Here is an 18,013-nt window from a genome sequence, read left to right as displayed (position 1 = left end):
AGCCTCTACTTTTAAAAAAAAAAATCAGTTTTATTCTAGCTTAAAGCATTCTTTTTTTATCAACACTTGAAGATAGGTAGGTTTCATAAAAAATGCATTATTTAGAGCAAAAAGGTGAGAAAATAAATTTTTTACTTTTATCTGGATAATATTCAGTACGATTATCAAAGCATAAATCCAGTAAATCGCTTCCATCAATACCTCCAAAGCTTGCACAGACATATACCACTTCCTGGATCAACATTTTACTCTGTAACATTATGCAGTTTCATTTATATGCTGTCTATTGCTGATGATTGCATTATTTTTCATATGCATCTGTTTACGTAAGAGATCGCTAGTTTCTCCGTCCTGTTCATGTTTGTTCGGGAGGTTCTGTACTCGTTCAGAAGATGCGTAATAGTGCCCCCGAGTGTATAACAGTGAAAACACGAAAAGCCGTAAAAACTGGTCTTTGGAGGGGGAAGCGTTTTCTTGTAAAAGACGAGATAACTCATCAATGGCGGGGAAAGAGTTAATGATAATGATAATATCAAAAATACCCTCTATAATTATTAACAACTATATAATAATCTTATATATATATAAGTGTGTGTGTGTGTATATATATATATATATATATAGACACATACGAACTCTGGTCTCACCTGTGACCTGATGTGGGCAGTATGGGTGTAATGAAGCTGGGCCCCGTGTGTCCGTTACTGTCACTGCATACTGTCTCAGAGGTCTCCGGAGCCTGAGGGGCCGACACAGTTACTGAAGGGATGCTGGATATTGAACTCGCTAAGAAGGACAAGAGAGTGGAAGGTTAGAGATGTCAGATTCACAACAGGCATCATAAATTCAAAATGTCATGTCAGAGTAAGGAAACACTGGTGCACATGTAAATGTAAAAAATCACAAATCACCTGAATTATGTCCGCTCTGCTGGCTGACATCACCATTTCTCTGTGGGGTCGTTTTCTTCAAAATGTAAATAAATGGAAAAAAGTAAATAAATAGAAAGTGTGTTAGTGAAGAGCCAGCACTTCAAATTAGAGGTAACAATGCTAAAAAGAGGAAGGCAATTGCTCGCAGAGATTACATCTTACCTGATCAGATCGGCGTGTGCGTTTCATAATTTCCTCAAGGCGCTGTGACAGACAAGATTCAGATAACATTTAAACCCTGCCATTACCTTAACAAGCACTCAAAATGAAATTAGCTTACCTTCTTCCTCTCCATTCTCTCAGCCTCCTCTTTCTGGAAGTGTTTCTCTCTCTCCAGACGCAAACGCTCTGCCTCTTCTCTCTGGCGAGCCTCCTCTTCCTCTTTCTGAACATACAGAGCCACAAAAAACACATTTAGAAAACGTTTACATATAAAAATGTATAAAATCAGCATGCATTTACTTTAGGGTTGTCCAACCTAACATGTTACTGAGATGAATTACATGTTTAATGCTAGCTAGCACACATATTATAAAAAGTGGCTTTAGAAAATATTGCAGCATATTGTTTGCTGTATTTCTATATCATTAACCATAAGCCTTAATCTATGCCCTACAATACACAATGAATGCATATATTATGCATATAATATGCATTATATATATATTTTATAGTAAGACATTAGCAAACTACATAAATATACACACTACCATTCAAATGTTTGGGGTTGATAAGATTGTTTAATGTTTTATAAGCCTCTTCTGCTCATCATGGCTGCACTGATTTGACAAAAAAATACAGTAAATACAAAAATATTGTATAATATTATTACAATTCAAAATAACTGTTTTCTATTTAAGAATATTTATTCCTGTAATTTACTCCTGTGATTAGGGTTGGGTATCGTTTGGGTTTTTTACGATACCGGTGCCAAATCGATACTTTTAAAACAGTACCGGTGCCTAAACGGTACCTGAACCGATACTTAAAAAATATATATATATATTACCCAAAATAGGATGGATTGGCCATTATTGAGCGCTATAAACACATTTAATGTCTGTTTCATTCATACTGGACGCCAGAGGGCGCCCTCGCGCAAAAACTCCACATGTGCTTCACAAAAGAAATAGAACTCAGTCAGGAAATCCCTAATATGGACAAAGGCATTGCTATGGCTGTAACTGAGTAAACAGAAGATATAAACGTTTTGAATGATAAAACAAAGACAATAAACACTCGACTGCGACAATGTATAGTGTATCTGTGTTATTCAAGCCATCTTTGGTATTTTCATCATAATTAAGTATATTTATAATCCATTGCTAATTGACAGCCTTTTTACCATGTGCTTTTTACAGTATAGAACCTATTTTCTGCCTCATTCTGTGACAAGAAGCCACATCAGATCACAAAAGGAAGTGAATTCGTGAATTTTCTCAGTCGGGAAATTATTTTTCACGTGCGGTGCCGGTGATCCTTACGTCCGTTTCGGAGAACCAGAAAATAAAATTGAAATCAATCGCTCAAGCATTTAAGTGGCACCGAAATGAGGCACCGAAATCTGCGTTCTGATTGGCACTGGGTTTCGGTACCCAACCCTACCTGTGATTCAAATCTGAATTTTCATTATTACTCCTGTCTTCTTTGTCTGATTTGCTCAAGAAACATGTCTCATTATCATCAATGTTAAAAATAGTTGCGCAGCTTTATTTTTTGTGGAAACATGATACATTTTTATTCAGGATTCTTTGATAAATAGAAAGTTCAAAACAACAGTCCAAAAGAACTTTAAGTAACTTTTGATAAAAGTGTCTGCTAAAATGCAAAAATGTAACAGCATTATTTGCAATATAAATCTTTTGTAATATTCTAAATTATATCGTTATAAATCAATTTATTGCATCCTTGCTAAATAAAACTATTAATTACTTTTTAAAAATCCAAACTTTTGAACGATAGTATATATAAATAAATTCTCCTTAAATTCAAGAATTATCTACCAAAATGTCATGAGATTAATCACGATTTTTATAATCTATTTACAGCCCTAATGTTCACTAGTTATCTTACTGAAGCACACAGTGAGTGCTGAGTGTTTATTGATCAGTCTGGAGTGATTAATGAATGAGAATGTTGTGTACACCTGTTTCTGCAGGCGTTCAGCTTCCTCTCTCTCCCTCTGTGCTTTTTCCTCTTCTAAACGCTTTGCCTCCTCCTCTCGTCTCTTCTTCTCTTCTGCCTGCCGCTGTGCCTCCTCCTCTCTCTTCGCCCGCTCCTCTGCCTTCCTGCGGGCCATCTCCTCCCTGCTGCGCCTGCATACGCACAGGCACATAATGATTTCAAAATTTCTATCAAAATAAATGTGTGTTTGTTGCTTTGGTTTGGCTGTGTCTTACACACACCTTTCAGCCTCTTCCTGCTGTCTCTTCTCCTCCTCTTCTCTTTCTCTTTGTTCTCTGGCTTGCCGTCGTTTCTCAGCCAGCAGACGTGATGCCTCCTCAGGATCGGTTGTGCCTGCAGAGGGCCGTGTTGTTGGAGGACTTCCAGAACCTTCTACAAAACCAGAAAAAGGTACAGGAGTAGAATAAATGATGCAAATTTAATTGAACTTGATGGTTCACTAATGGTTGTATGGCATTACAGACCAGCAGAAGGCTCCGGTTTAGTTGCAGGAGACTCTGGTTCAATTTTGGGAGGTTCTACATCCTCTTTTTTGGCCCCCTCTCCTTCTGGAGTTGCTCTCGGACTCTCTGATGTCACTCTGTTAGGCCTGAGATTGCCTGGTGATAAGGACGGGTTACTAGGAGACAGACGAATTGATGCTGGAGGAGGTGGAGACCTGGACTTTTTGGGGTTAGGTGTCTTCTGAGGGGGTTTAGTAGTAGAGCCCCTGACGAACAGAAAACAACAACAAATCAATCAGTGAGCGAAAAGTAGTTTATAAACTTCTATTTTAGTGCAGGTTTTATTATATAGACACTATTTTATTGTTATATATTTTAGTCTAAGTTTTAGCAAATATATTTAAGAAATGAATTTCTCGCAAATCCTGTAAGAGGAATTCTAACATCATAAAATTATTGATAAATAAATTTACAAAAAAAATATTTCTTTTTATTTATATATACACTACTGTTCAAAAGTTTGGGATCAGTAAGACTTGCAATGTTTTTTAAAGAAGTCTCTTATGCTCATCATTTGATCAAAAATACAGAAAAAAAAACAGTAATATTGTGAAATGGTATTACAATATAAAATAATGTTTTCTATTTTAATATACTTTAAAATATAATTTATTTCTGTGATGCAAAGCTGAATTTCCATCAGCCATTACTCCAGTATAAAGTGTCACATGATCCTTAAGAAATCATTCTAATATGCTGATTTAGTATTAGAATTATCAATATTGGCAACAATTGTGCTGCCAAATATTTTTTGGGAAACTGCGATACTTTTTCAGGATTCTTTGATGAATAAAAAGTAAAAAAGAACAGCATTTATTCAAAATTGAAATCTTTTATAACAATGTAAATCTTTGCTATCACTTTTTAGCAATTTAACACATCCTTGCTGAATAAAGGTATTAATTTCTTTAAAAAAAAGAAAGAATAAAAATGTACTGACCCCAAACTTTTGAATGGTAGTGTATATTGTTAGAAAAGATTTCTATTTTAAATATATGCTGTTCTTTTTAACTTTTTATTCATCAAAGAATCCTGAAAAAAAGTATCACAGGTTCCAAAAAAAAAAAAAACATTAAGCAGCACAACAGTTTCCAGCATTGATAATAAATCAGCATATTAGAATGATTTCTGAAGGATCATGTGACACTGAAAACTGGAGTAATTATGCTGAAAATTCAGCTTTGATCACAGGAATAAATTAGATTTTAATGTATATTAAAAAAAAAAATGCAATTTTCCATCGTAAAATTTTTCACAATATTACCTTTTTTTTCTGTATTTTTGACTAAATAAACACAGCCTTGATGAGCATACGAAACTTCTTTAAAAAAACATTAAAAATCTTTTGAACGGTAGTGTATATATTTCCCGAATTAATGCCTTGCTTGAGTGAAGATTGGTTCTAACACAAAAGGAAAATCAATGATTAAGTAAATGTGAATTTATTTTTGTTATTTTTGGTTTTTAAATTTACTAAACCTGGTGGGCTGTTTATAAAATATATACACAAATTTTCAGTCTAAAAAAAGCACTGTTGATACTTTTATACTTATATATTATTCTTTACAATCTTGTTTTCATTTTAAAAATGGCATTTATACCTGTTGGGGGATGGATTGGTGACCCTGCTGCGATGACCGACAGGTGAAGGAGATCTCTTGGGTGTGAACAGGCTCAGATTGGTAGTGGGATATGCCAGGTTACTCCATGACTTTCTCACATTGTCCTTATCCTTCCTGTCAATCTGCCCAATGAAACACACAAAATACATCTTCTGAGAGACATCTACCGTACTTCCATACTACATTATACAAAGATCAACACACTTCAATTGGTTTACATAAGCAAGTAAGACTTTTAAAGCATATGGCACTTTCACAAGCACAAACAAATAACACAATTACTGTACAACAATAACTAATCTTGTGTGTTTACTTACCGGCAGATTCTGGGTGGTCTTTCTGCGAGCGCTGCTGTCCAGAGGGATGAACCCTGCTCTGATTGGTCTCTCAAGATTAAGGCCTGCTTTGATTGGTCGTTCAGCACTGCGTGACTGGATGGACTTGAAGGACATGGAGCTCATTGGATGACAGGAGGCTGAGCGAGGACAAACGGGGGTCACTGTACCACAGGCAAGTTTAACCAACCGACCAGGGAGTATTATGGGATAAATAAATTGATTCAATATGGACAAGAGGAGCGACAGGGAGGGAGGCAGTTGTGCAAAAGAAAAGGGTTAAAAAGGGGTGAATGAGTGATGAAATAGTGGAAAGGGAAGAACAAGAAAGTGTGTATTAGTATCTACAAAGCTCTAGGAAGAAATTAGGCAACATCATCCATCACTGTAGGGAGGACAATCTGAAACCTGTTCAGAATGGCATACTACCATACTATTTTTGCAGTATGCATGATGTATACTGTGCTTAGTGGGTACATTTACTGTATGCAAGGAACTGAAATTGCCAAAATATTAATTATACAGCCAGAACACACGGAGTGGCATATTATATCCTATAATGCAATGCACTAGACATTTTTGGCTTGACAAATGAACTAGAAACAATATGTGATTCTACTATGCCTTTAACTAATTATTTTATTTGACTGAAATTGGAATAAAAATGAAAAATAACATTTTTAATTCAGAGACAAAAACTGGACATCATTTAGGCCTACTACAATAAAAATAAAATGTAATGAGGTTAACAACATTGCATACTTATTGTTTGAAATATGTATTCACACTGCAAAGCGTTTCACGCATGATTATAAAAACAGCAGGCAGTAAACAGTACGGCACAGTATGCAGTAAACAGTGAGGTAGTATTTCATTCTGAACAACACAGACACTTTCATTCCTGAGTCAATGATGAAGCTGTTGCCCATGTTAGAATTTAATCAGTTGATAACAGCATCCCCAACCAGAAACACAAGCCACTGAGAGATTAGCTTAGCATCAGGTCCATTTGTGCGCGCACACACACACACACGTCAGTTTAAGATGAAGTTGGCAGCAACTGGGCAAGGCTGTCGCTGAGAGAAAAGTCTGTCTGAAAAGGGTGTTTTGTTTTAGGACAAGGGCCTTGCCAGAAACAGCCCTCACTGTTCTACAGTACTCTCATTCCCTTCTTTCTCTGCTCTCTTTCTTTGTACATACATGTGTGTTCACAATAAAATGTCCTGAAGTTCTGCTATTGTATAAGTATCAGTTGCAAACAAAGTTAAAGCTACTTTGAAACTGCAGTCTCAATGTGGCAGAATAACTTTAAGATTTCTCAGCTTAACTTAAGAAGTATTTGAAGCACCAACACATGCATGTTATTTTATACATCTGAATTGTAAACATTTAAAATGGCTGGCAAAAAAAAAGGCACAAAGCAAATTTCCCATCTTATCTGTATGAAAGCTTAACCCCACCATGGAATTGAACATTAAAAAAGATAACTTGCAATTACAAGCTAAAAACCACTAATTGTGAGTTTATATCTTGCAATTTAGACTTGTTTTTCTTAGAATTCTGATTTTACATCTCGCAATTATGTTTGTTTTGGAATAAAAAAAGTTTAAAAAGTAAATTTGACATTTATCTCAAGTTTTCTCACAATGCAGATTTTTCTTCTAGGAATTGCTTACATCTCCCAATTTTGACTTTCTGTCCCATAATTATGAGATGAAAAGTTGGAATTACCTTTTTTATTTAAGCAATTACCTGCTTCTCCAGACAGAGACATGGCGCTGCGACTCCTGGCCAGGTAGGAGTGTGTTGGTGTCTGTAGTCGACTGATCACTGTATTCTCCCATGCAGTAAGAGGCATGCGACGCATACCTGGACAACACACGCACATTTTCTCTTATATACTGCCATCGTTATTGAAAGGAAATATTTGGTTGTCCAGGGACAAAATGCTAAAAAGTAGTTTGCACATGCAACAGTAGAGCAACTGACACAGATGCATCACATGTATTCATAATATCATATGCCCAGAATAGGTTACCTATTTGCATCATCTGCTGGTGATAGTGAATCATGCATGTTTTATGTAAAGTTCTATGTTAAGCGAGACTGACCAATAAAGGAAATACAGGATTTTTTTACCCTAAATGTAACCACTAGCAGAAAGACAACATGAAACTGCAATTGCAACCCATTTAAAGGAATAGTTTACGCAAAAATGAACATTTGCTGCAGATTTACTTAACCTCAGGCCATCCAAGATGTACAGTAGATGAGTTTTTTGTATTGAAACAGAGGACTATTTTAGCTGGAAGCAACGGTTTTAAGCTAAAATGTTTTAATTATGGATTTGTTTCTTGCAAACATGCAGCTTTTCACTTCACAAGATGTTAACTGATGGACTGGAGTCGTATGGATTATTGTGATGTTTTTATCAGCGGTTTGGTTTCTCATTCTGACGGCACCCATTCACTGCAGAGGATCCACTGGTGAGCAAGGGATGTAATGCTAAATTTCTCTAAATCTGTTCTGATGAAGAAACAAACTCATTTATGACTTGGATGGCCTGAGGGTGAGCACGTTTTCAGCAAATTTTCATTTTTGGGAGAACTATTTCTTTAAGTTAGACCAATAAATAAAATAAAAACAGGGTTTGTTACCATAAACATAACCACTTGTGGAAAGACAACATGAAACTACAATCACAACCCATTTAATGTGTGTGATATTTTTTTAATTGAGAGAATATTTTTGGGCAGGACCTGATGTTATCCATCAGGATTCGACTGGACCATGAAAAGTGAGTTGTGAGTTTATGAAATTAATATTATTTGGTCCACCCTACATACCCTGTCACGCAGCAGAAAAGTAATTTCAGTAACTACATTATGATGAAAAACAATGTCAACAATTTGCTTCTTTAAAATAAGATGCACTGATAAATTGTGCACAATTTGACATTAAAAAATAAATCTATTTTGATTTCATGTTGTCTTTAAAAAAAGGTTGCCAACTGCTGAAGGAAAAATGCATGCAAGAACTAAATATCAAAACAAGTTTACAATATAGTCAAATCAAGCATGCAGCATGCACACACAGTAGAACTTTTTCCCATTATTGTTATAGCCAAATTATTGTTTGCAAATGAATAAATCATTTAAAACTTTTATAAACTAACTTATATAAACTAACATGCAATATTTGTAAATACTGGAAGAGATCACATGACTCCAGAGTAGTGTTGCTTTCGTCAACGAAAATTATGACTAAATATCGTCGTCAACGAACCTTTATCACGTGACGAAAACGAGACGAGACGAGACGAAAATGCTGGTCATGTGACGATGACTATAATTAAATGTATAATGCAATATCGTTGACGAATAAATATACTATATTGACTGGGTTAAATGTAATTGCATTTCTAAAAAGAGACTAAAATACAATTTTCATTGACTAAAACTAGACTAAATGTCATCAGTTTTCGTCGACTAAAACTAGACTAAAATGCTCAGACTTTTAGTTGACTAAAACTTGACTAGACTAAAAAGAGTATGAACGTGACTAAAACTAATAAAAACTAAAATGACAAGTTTCACACAAAGACTAGACTAAAACTAAAATTAAAACAGGCCGCCAAAAACAACACTACTCCAGAGTTCTGTGTAACCAGGGCTCAAGACTGAAAATTACAAATTACAGAATTGTTTGATTACAGACTTATTTGTTAGAAGCACTTGGTCATGCTCACATTGTGTAGATGCAATGGTAATGCCTACATTGAAACAGAATATGCACTTCATTGAGTGCAAAGCTTCTTACTTGAACACGTCACTTCTCATCCAACAGTTACTGTGTAATGTGAAGGAGCAAAAGGCATGCATTTTAAAGAAATGTAATATATGTGTAACTGAAGTCACATATTGACAAAAAAGTTTTGTAATTGATTGTTCTGTGAACTGTTCATTCAGGGTTTTTTTTTCATTTATGATTATTTTATTTGTAGTCTGGAGCCCCGGACAGCACAGGTTTGAACCCAGTAGGAGAGCATCAAGAAAGATTCCTGGATTTCTGAAATCCACCTGCTGGTTTGTCCTGAGGTATCTTCTCTTTGGAGATTTGGGATTTAGATTGTGTTTTTTTAATCAAGCAAGACGACGAGAGAGATGTCTGCTTCTGTAAGGCTTAGACGGTACAGCACAATCACACAGCACACAAATACACACACACAAAGACAACATCAATTGAACATGGTGATTCTTGGTAAACTATTCAAAAAGAAAACAAAAACCTAATTTGGCTATGTGATTGATTGTGTAAAACGTAAAGAGATAGTGTGCGTGTTTACCTCTATCTGGTGAATTCAGCAAGGTGGCTGAGGAAGATGACAGGCGTTTAGAAATGACTGGATCTGTGGGTTTGGACAGATTCATAGTGGAGGCTGACCTTCTGTCAGTATCTACAAACACACAGATGCAAGATACAACATCAGATGCACACCTTAAAGGCATAATACAGACAAATGCACAAAAAAAAGGACTAAAGGGAGATAGAAAATGAGAAAGAGGGCATAAGAGGCTTTACTAAGACTTTTTCTACTGTGTGTTTACCTGCAGTTTAGGGATGCTAATTTTTAAGTTAGGAAAAGTGCTTAGCTACATATACTAACGACTACAGAGGATGACGGCACACTCATCTGCTTAATGCTCACAATCTGCCTTCCATCTGTGTGTCCCAGAATGGACAGACACATTGACGACTTTAAAACTAGCAGGACATCTGTGATGTCTTTTAAACACTTTAAAAAGTATCTAACATCACCAATATCTACATTACCAGACTTTAAAGGGGTCATATAATAAAAAATAAGATGGAAAATAAAAATACATTGATGTACAAAACTAGTCAGTATTTTTTTTTTTAAGTGATCTAAAGGCTTAAATTTTAATGCTTGAAATTAGTTTAGTAGACAAAAAAACTGCATTTTTTTATTTACAAAACTATTTTACTACAGTTAGTATCTATATATTAACCATCAAACATTACAGGTCAATACATATAATATATTAATCTTAAAAGTGTAATAGCAAAAAAGAAAAACCTAAATGAAAGAATAAAAGCTGATGGACTATAAAGAAAAAAAAGTGACAAAAAGATAAATGGCCCCTTTGAAACAGAAACTACAAAATAGCTAAATTCACATCTTACATACTACTGGTTAAGCAGTTTGTGTTTCTGGCTCCATGCTAACTGCTGACAGGAAATGAAAAGAAATCTAAATCATTTATGGGGTGATGCTACAAGCTTTAGCTAATGCTGCTAGTCTGCTGCTCTACACTGATTATTATATTCACATTTCGATCGAAACTGCTGCTGACGCGCCAAGCTGTAAACACCATGATAGTGCTCCAGCCCAGCTAGATCCAATGAAAAGAGAGCAGAATCATCAAAACCTGAGAGATAAAGATAGAGAGAAGCAGTGAGAGAGAAGAGAGAAGGATGGATACAGAACCATACAGAGAGAAAGAAAGATATTGATGGAGCAGTAAATAAAGGAAACAAAGGGAGTGTGCGGTGAGCTCATGGCTCTGAGTCAACACATGTGAGCAGAGCATAAAGAAATATGCTGTACTGCAAACAATATGAATTTATATTTAAAAAATGTTTAAATCCTTAAAAAAAGGCTAAAGTGAGCTTGTACTTGGGCTGCGCAATTAATCAAAGCAACTGAAAACGCAATACAAAAAATATGTTTTAAGGGCTTCCTGTATTATTCCAACTAAATAAAAGCTTGACTGTTTTACATTTGAAAAGAAATGAAGACAGCCATAAATCTTAGTATTTATACTAAGATTACTTAAATCTTAGTATCTTAGTATTTATACTAAGATACTTTCATTTTCATTTTACAATTCTATCTGCACTGTTAAATAAAATTATTATTCTATTATTATTTTTCTTAAATACATCATTTTTTAAATTACAGAGAAATTACAATAGTAATTTCTTATTTAACAGTAATAATAATTATGTCATGTTTCAAATTGAAACTGCAAATTTTAATCAGGAAAAAAAACATTTTTGCCTACATTGTGCAGTCCTATAATGTATTACAGTGATGTATTACAGTAGCAATGTTTTGCACCAGCAAGCAACTTACTTGGGTTCAAACATTCCCAGTATTTGATTTGTGTGTGTGTGTGTGTCTATTTTATTGTCATCCAGATAAAAGTTGATAGTATGAAAACGGGAATATGTTATAGTTCACCTCTATACAACAAGCAACATCATCTGATGTGTGAGTATTTTTACATTTTCCAGAATCTCTTTACAGTATAACCATATTGATCATTCTGTGCACATGTGTGTTTACCGTTGTTGTGTGAGGTGCTGGCGGAGAGCGTTCCACCCCAGCTCCAGCGGTTTGACTTGGGCCTGGCTCTCTGACTCCTCTCCATGGTCCTCCTGATAACAGCCTCATACCGGACCTGGAACACACAAAAAGACTTTCTCATTCTGGAGAGCATTTAATTGGTCAAAAATGTCCTTTTTATTTAGTTTTTCAAGAATTTATCCTCTAACAAACGCACACCACTTTTTACAAAATGTATGGTTCGCCTTTAGTATTTCCTTTACAATAATAAAAAATGGTCTCTGTATATATTCACAGTTATGACAATGTAATGCAGGTTCTCAACCACCTTCTCCTCCTCTAGTTTCTGCCGTCGTTTCTCCTCCACAGCAACGCGTCTCCTCTCCTCCTTCACTCGCTGCTCCTCCAGCTTTTTCCTGCGCTCCTCCAGCTGTCTCTCATGAAACTGTCGGGCTCTTTCCTCTCTCTCCAACCACTTGGAACCTCGTACAGCTGCACATACACAATTCATTTCAATTTTTTTTTGTTTAGTGCTTTTCACAATACATAATTTTTTTAAGCACTTTTAAAGATGAATCGTGTTTCAATGTTACAATTAGGAAACATCAGCCAAACCTGAGTTTATCAAGGTTATCTCCATGTGTAATATGCAACTATAAGATAACGCATTATGCAACACTTTGAATGTGTTCAGCAGAAATTACAGCTTATTCTTGTAATGATTAGGCTATAATATAAGAAAAATATTTGACAGCTTTATATGTCGACCCAAAGTTGGCATCATCTAGAGTCTTTGCACATGTTGGCGTCATCTGAAATCTTCACAAATGATTTTCCTTAATCAAGAAAAGGATTTTTTCTGGTAGCCCTATAACTCTATGGCAACTATACATTTAGAAATGCCTGCTGAAAAATGGGATTTGTTTATAATTTCAGCTCTTTCTAATGCAAGTTTTCTGTTGGAAGGAATTCTGGAAATCATTCTACCTATCCATCTACCCATCCATTGTTCTATCTATTTGTTCATAAGACCAAAAAACATTTAAGTTCAAGGCTTTTTAACTTCTCTCTTAAAAACTTTGTTTTTCAATTGTTGGAAAAAGGCTGTTATTGAAGGACGGGGCAGCACAACTATATTAAACTCCACAATCCTCAAAAATTGTTACTCAATTCACAAAAATAAGCTGATTATAACAAGTCTTAAAGGTACAGTTGCAAAAAAAAAAAAAAATTCAGTTTAATGCTACAGCTCAGAGAAAAGGTGGACAATGGTCATGTGAAAGTGAACCTCAGGGGAAAATGATCAAATATGAAGAAAGGCAGATGTTAATAATCGACATTGTTGATTATAAATTTCATTATCATCCAAGCACTTCAGTAAAGTAAGCACAATTAATCCACCAATCTCTCTCTGGCCTCTCTGTCCTGGCCTCTAACCCCTTACATAAAACTGGGTGTCCTGGTAACCACCTCGCCAAGAGTTTACATAACAACTGCACCTCGCCACAGCAACCTGCCCCATCCAGTTAGTCATGCAGTTACGGACAGAAGAGAACAGACAGACACAAGAAAGAACAAAATGGGTAAAATCAGCAAGAAATGTAACCCTTTACATGGTGAAGAAGGTTTGTTTTGACATACAAATTCACATGATTTACTGAATTATACGAACAATACATGAACATCTAACTTTGCTTTTAGACTACACTTTTTACCCATTAAGACTTTGATTAGGACTGAGTGAGTCTCTGATCAAAGGTCATTTCTACAGCATCTGTGTGTTTTCATAGTAAACCACTGCGACTCTTCAAGGCAACATGGCATCATGACCGAGCATATGACCTCAAGTACTTTCATAATAATTGCCTTTGTTCATGTGATGCCTTTTAGTCCCACCAAAAGTATGACATGCGTGAATGCCATTTCAGTCGTGCCTGGAAGTGTATCAATTAACTATGTAACAAAAGCTAATTATTGCTATTTGTGAGAACTAAATGTCAAGCTGTCAATGTGACGTTACAGCTGTGAATGTTTAGTTTTTAACATTTTGTGGGTGAAGAATAGCTACAAAAGAACTACTCATATAGACCCATTATGAGGTCTCGCATGACCAAACTACATTTCCCATCATTCTCTGAGGAAGCACAAGAGTGATTAAAAACAAAGTAGGCTTCAAAACAATTCACAAAAATAAGCTAATTAAAACAAGTCTTAAAGGTACAGTTGCAAAAAAAAAAAAAATCAGTTTAATGCTACAGCTCAGAGAAAAGGTGGAAAATAGTCATGGGAAAGTGAACCTCAGGGGAAAATGATCAAATATGAAGAAAGGCAGATGTTAATAATCAACATTGTTGATTATAAATTTCATTATCATCCAAGCACTTCAGTAAAGTAAGCACAATTAATCCACCAATCTCTCTCTGGCCTCTCTGTCCTGGCCTCTAACCCCTTACATAAAACTGGGTGTCCTGGTAACCACCTCGCCAAGAGTTTACATAACAACTGCACCTCGCCACAGCAACCTGCCCCATCCAGTTAGTCATGCAGTTACGGACAGAAGAGAACAGACAGACACAAGAAAGAACAAAATGGGTAAAATCAGCAAGAAATGTAACCCTTTACATGGTGAAGAAGGTTTGTTTTGACATACAAATTCACATGATTTACTGAATTATAAGAACAATACATGAACATCTAACTTTGCTTTTAGATTACACTTTTTACCCATTAAGACTTTGATTAGGACTGAGTGAGTCTCTGATCAAAGGTCATTTCTACAGCATCTGTGTGTTTTCATAGTAAACCACTGCGACTCTTCAAGGCAACATGGCATCATGACCGAGCATATGACCTCAAGTACTTTCATAATAATTGCCTTTGTTCATGTGATGCCTTTTAGTCCCACCAAAAGTATGACATGCGTGAATGCCATTTCAGTCGTGCCTGGAAGTGTATCAATTAACTATGTAACAAAAGCTAATTATTGCTATTTGTGAGAACTAAATGTCAAGCTGTCAATGTGACGTTACAGCTGTGAATGTTTAGTTTTTAACATTTTGTGGGTGAAGAATAGCTACAAAAGAACTACTCATATAGACCCATTATGAGGTCTCGCATGACCAAACTACATTTCCCATCATTCTCTGAGGAAGCACAAGAGTGATTAAAAACAAAGTAGGCTTCAAAAACACACCAAATGTGCATACTTTGCCTGGTTTTGTTGTAGTGCCACTAAGAAAAACCAGCTGAAAGGTTAAAAGGAGAAATATGAAATTGCCCAACGTGTCACTTCTTTCCTGACCAAAAATAACAAAAATGCATATGACATGGTAATTACAATCAAAACAAAAATAATGTGACAATCAAAACCAAAATCAAGTCTCATTGTACTGAAATTCCCACTAAATACACTGCTTGATTCTGAAATATGTGTCACATTAAAGAAGTTAATTGTGTAGCATGTTGTCTTTAATGACAACGTGTGCATGTTTGTCATACCATTCTGCTTCTCCAGCTCCTCCCTCCGTTCACGGGCGAGTCTCTGCCTTTCGTCATTCTTCAGCATGAGAGGCTCTGCAAACAAGCACACAAATGCTGGATGAGTTCTGAAAGTAAAGTTGGGAGATGTCTGCATATATGTACAGCTAGCAGTACGTGTGGTGTGTCTGACCTGGTCTGGTAACGATGTGTATCTCTGTGGGGCTGGGAATGGTGTAGGTGTACTGTCCAGAGGCTGATGAGTCCGGTCGACTCCATGATGACTTCTCATCTGCTCTGAGAAGGTAGTCAGAGCCTGATTGACAAAGACAGAGGAGAGAGAAGAGGGAAAACCCAAGCTGTTTATTCATCACTATATCGAGAATGAAGAAAAAGAGAAAGTGAAAATACAAAGTGAGTGAAACACCCAAGACTATTGATAACTATCGTTATCAATTGCATTGGTGGTCTAAATATTAAAATGAAACATGAAACATTAAATATACAATATATAATAAATATTAATATAATACAAAATATAAAAACATTAAATATGGATAATGTATACATTTTGAGGAATGATTTTACTATTTTTACACTATAATACTTTAAGTAAACATGATAAAATGGCAAAATGCCAATAACTGCACACATACTAGTCTCATGTTGTCATTTCTAAACTGGAAAACTGAATGAAATTTGTTAATTAATTATTTTTTATAGAAATGTCATTTTTATTAGCACAGTGATTATCACAATATATACTGCACCAAAGCATTGTCAAAAAGCAAAGTTGTGCGCATTACATACTGTTGATTTACTCAAAGACCCTCTCACACTCTTTTAGGAAGTGACTGTAAGAAGGTTTATGACCCGACAGACCTCAGCCTGGGCAGTAAACATTTCCTTGAAAACAGGTGCCAGATAGGCTTATGAATCCATGGGTAAACATATAAAGTATATATGGCTTGAGAAGGTTTAACCATCTACAGACAGAAAGTGTATTTGTAGTGTTACTATAATCAGGTCTCTACATCTGCAAGCTTCCTGTGATCAGTAACACGTCAGAATCAGCAAACTGGTTAAATTGTGTTATTGATTCCCCCTCTATAAAACCAATCAACCTCCTACTGTGTGCGTCATCACACGCATCAATCAATAATAGTTATATGTTATCTTGTTGTGCATCATGCTTTTTCATACAAACTTACGATACAGAAATTGCAGACACAACATCCCTCAATTAACTTGGTCATGTATCTTGTTTCAGAATAATATCCTAAATACAAATGAGGTACAAAGCCATTTCTGTAGCAATTGTAACATTCAAAATTCAAACATGTTATAAAAAGCTTCAATAGCATAAAAAAGGAAAACTATAGCCGTCCTATACATAACACCCACATGCTAGTGTGTATTATAGCTCCCACAAACTGTGATCTTTAAACAGTGCTACCCATAATTCCACAGTGGGGGAGGAGGGGATGAACAAGCCATGGGCAGATGGTGTGTCTAGACGAGGAGGGAATAGATAAAGGACAAAAACAAAACTAGCAAAGAACATTTTAGCAAAAGTCATTTACGACTCATGCCAAAAACAAAGCATCCTTTTCTACCTAATAAACTATGGTCCTATGATTCCAACGCAAAAGAAATCCAGTCATAAAACTAAAACTTAATCAAATAGATGAATAAATCAAAAGTAGGGCTGTATAATAAAATTGCTATATGACTGATGTATTTTAATATTTAAAAGACTGCTACTAAAGTAAGAAGTCTTTATGTTCTCTGTCTCAGAGTGAATGAAGAGTCACTTCACCAACATTTCACCATTTCATTTGATAAAAACTATTGTTAAATACTAGGCATGGGACAATAACCCGTTTCAAGGTATAACGCGGTTTGGAAAAGTCACGGTTTCAAAACCACTAAAATTTTTCGTTATACCGTTCCTGCGGTATGCAGTTTTTTTACGTGCCGTCAAAGACGGAATGTGCAGGACTCCCTCAGTTGTGTGCAGCGAAGAGCGTAACGAGTCACACGACCCCTCCTCCTCCGGTTGGTGCGAGCGGTCAGTGAGAGTCACCTGTGTGTGGGATGGCCGAAGGATGTGAATCCCTGGAACTTTTTCCCCCGACAAAAAAGACGAAGTCTGTCGTATGGGAATTTTTCGGGTAATGTAGACTATGTAGACACGATGTTTCGTACAGATGACGTTTTAGCGCTGATCGCTAAATACCGTATTGGCCCGAATATAAGACGACCCTGATTATAAGACGACCCCCCTTTTTCCAGATGTACCTTTTGGAAAAAGGCTTTTTAAAAAGCAAATTTTGTTTTTTCTCAGTAAAACACATTTTGTCTTCAATTATTTTCATATTGCATATTTTTCCTATTTTAATTTTTGTTTTGAAAGTATGGTAAAAACTGGTAAAATGTACCAACAATCACATTTAAAAAATATACACTTTTTGATATACCATAAAAACAAACAGGTAGCCGGCTATCCATCTAAAAGTAGCCTACCAAAATCTTATTAACAGGAGAAGTTAAATCTTACTGTAGTCTTCAAATCTGGGTACTGACTTAC

The 18,013-nt window shown here is 35.7% G+C and overlaps 1 protein-coding gene across 8 annotated transcripts in view; it reads right to left on the bottom strand.

Annotated features, from left to right (window-relative positions):
* LOC107754901 (ensconsin-like) overlaps positions 1-18,013 on the bottom strand; it is a 42,283-nt gene that overhangs the window by 3,755 nt on the left and 20,515 nt on the right. For 3 of the 8 annotated variants that reach the window (XM_016571525.1, XM_016571521.1, XM_016571526.1), the window contains exons 2-18: positions 15,617-15,739; positions 15,445-15,519; positions 12,275-12,438; positions 11,947-12,061; positions 10,928-11,026; positions 9,922-10,032; positions 9,656-9,757; positions 7,329-7,445; positions 5,559-5,740; positions 5,221-5,363; positions 3,581-3,825; positions 3,338-3,488; positions 3,079-3,247; positions 1,213-1,317; positions 1,095-1,136; positions 912-966; positions 648-786 (exon numbers count right to left, since the gene is read on the bottom strand). In XM_016571525.1, the coding sequence (XP_016427011.1) occupies positions 648-786; positions 912-966; positions 1,095-1,136; positions 1,213-1,317; positions 3,079-3,247; positions 3,338-3,488; positions 3,581-3,825; positions 5,221-5,363; positions 5,559-5,740; positions 7,329-7,445; positions 9,656-9,757; positions 9,922-10,032; positions 10,928-11,026; positions 11,947-12,061; positions 12,275-12,438; positions 15,445-15,519; positions 15,617-15,739 (2,137 nt within the window). The remainder of the gene's footprint in view (positions 1-647; positions 787-911; positions 967-1,094; positions 1,137-1,212; positions 1,318-3,078; positions 3,248-3,337; positions 3,489-3,580; positions 3,826-5,220; positions 5,364-5,558; positions 5,741-7,328; positions 7,446-9,655; positions 9,758-9,921; positions 10,033-10,927; positions 11,027-11,946; positions 12,062-12,274; positions 12,439-15,444; positions 15,520-15,616; positions 15,740-18,013) is intronic. The other 5 variants (XM_016571522.1, XM_016571523.1, XM_016571527.1 and 2 more) reach the window with 5 other exon arrangements.

The sequence above is a fragment of the Sinocyclocheilus rhinocerous genome, unplaced genomic scaffold (genome assembly GCF_001515625.1).
Source record: "Sinocyclocheilus rhinocerous isolate Xijiao unplaced genomic scaffold, SAMN03320098_v1.1 scaffold2788, whole genome shotgun sequence".
In the NCBI taxonomy this organism is placed as follows: Eukaryota; Metazoa; Chordata; class Actinopteri; order Cypriniformes; family Cyprinidae; genus Sinocyclocheilus; species Sinocyclocheilus rhinocerous.
Note: the sequence above shows the minus strand (reverse complement) of the source record. Positions and strands in the feature narration are given on the sequence as shown.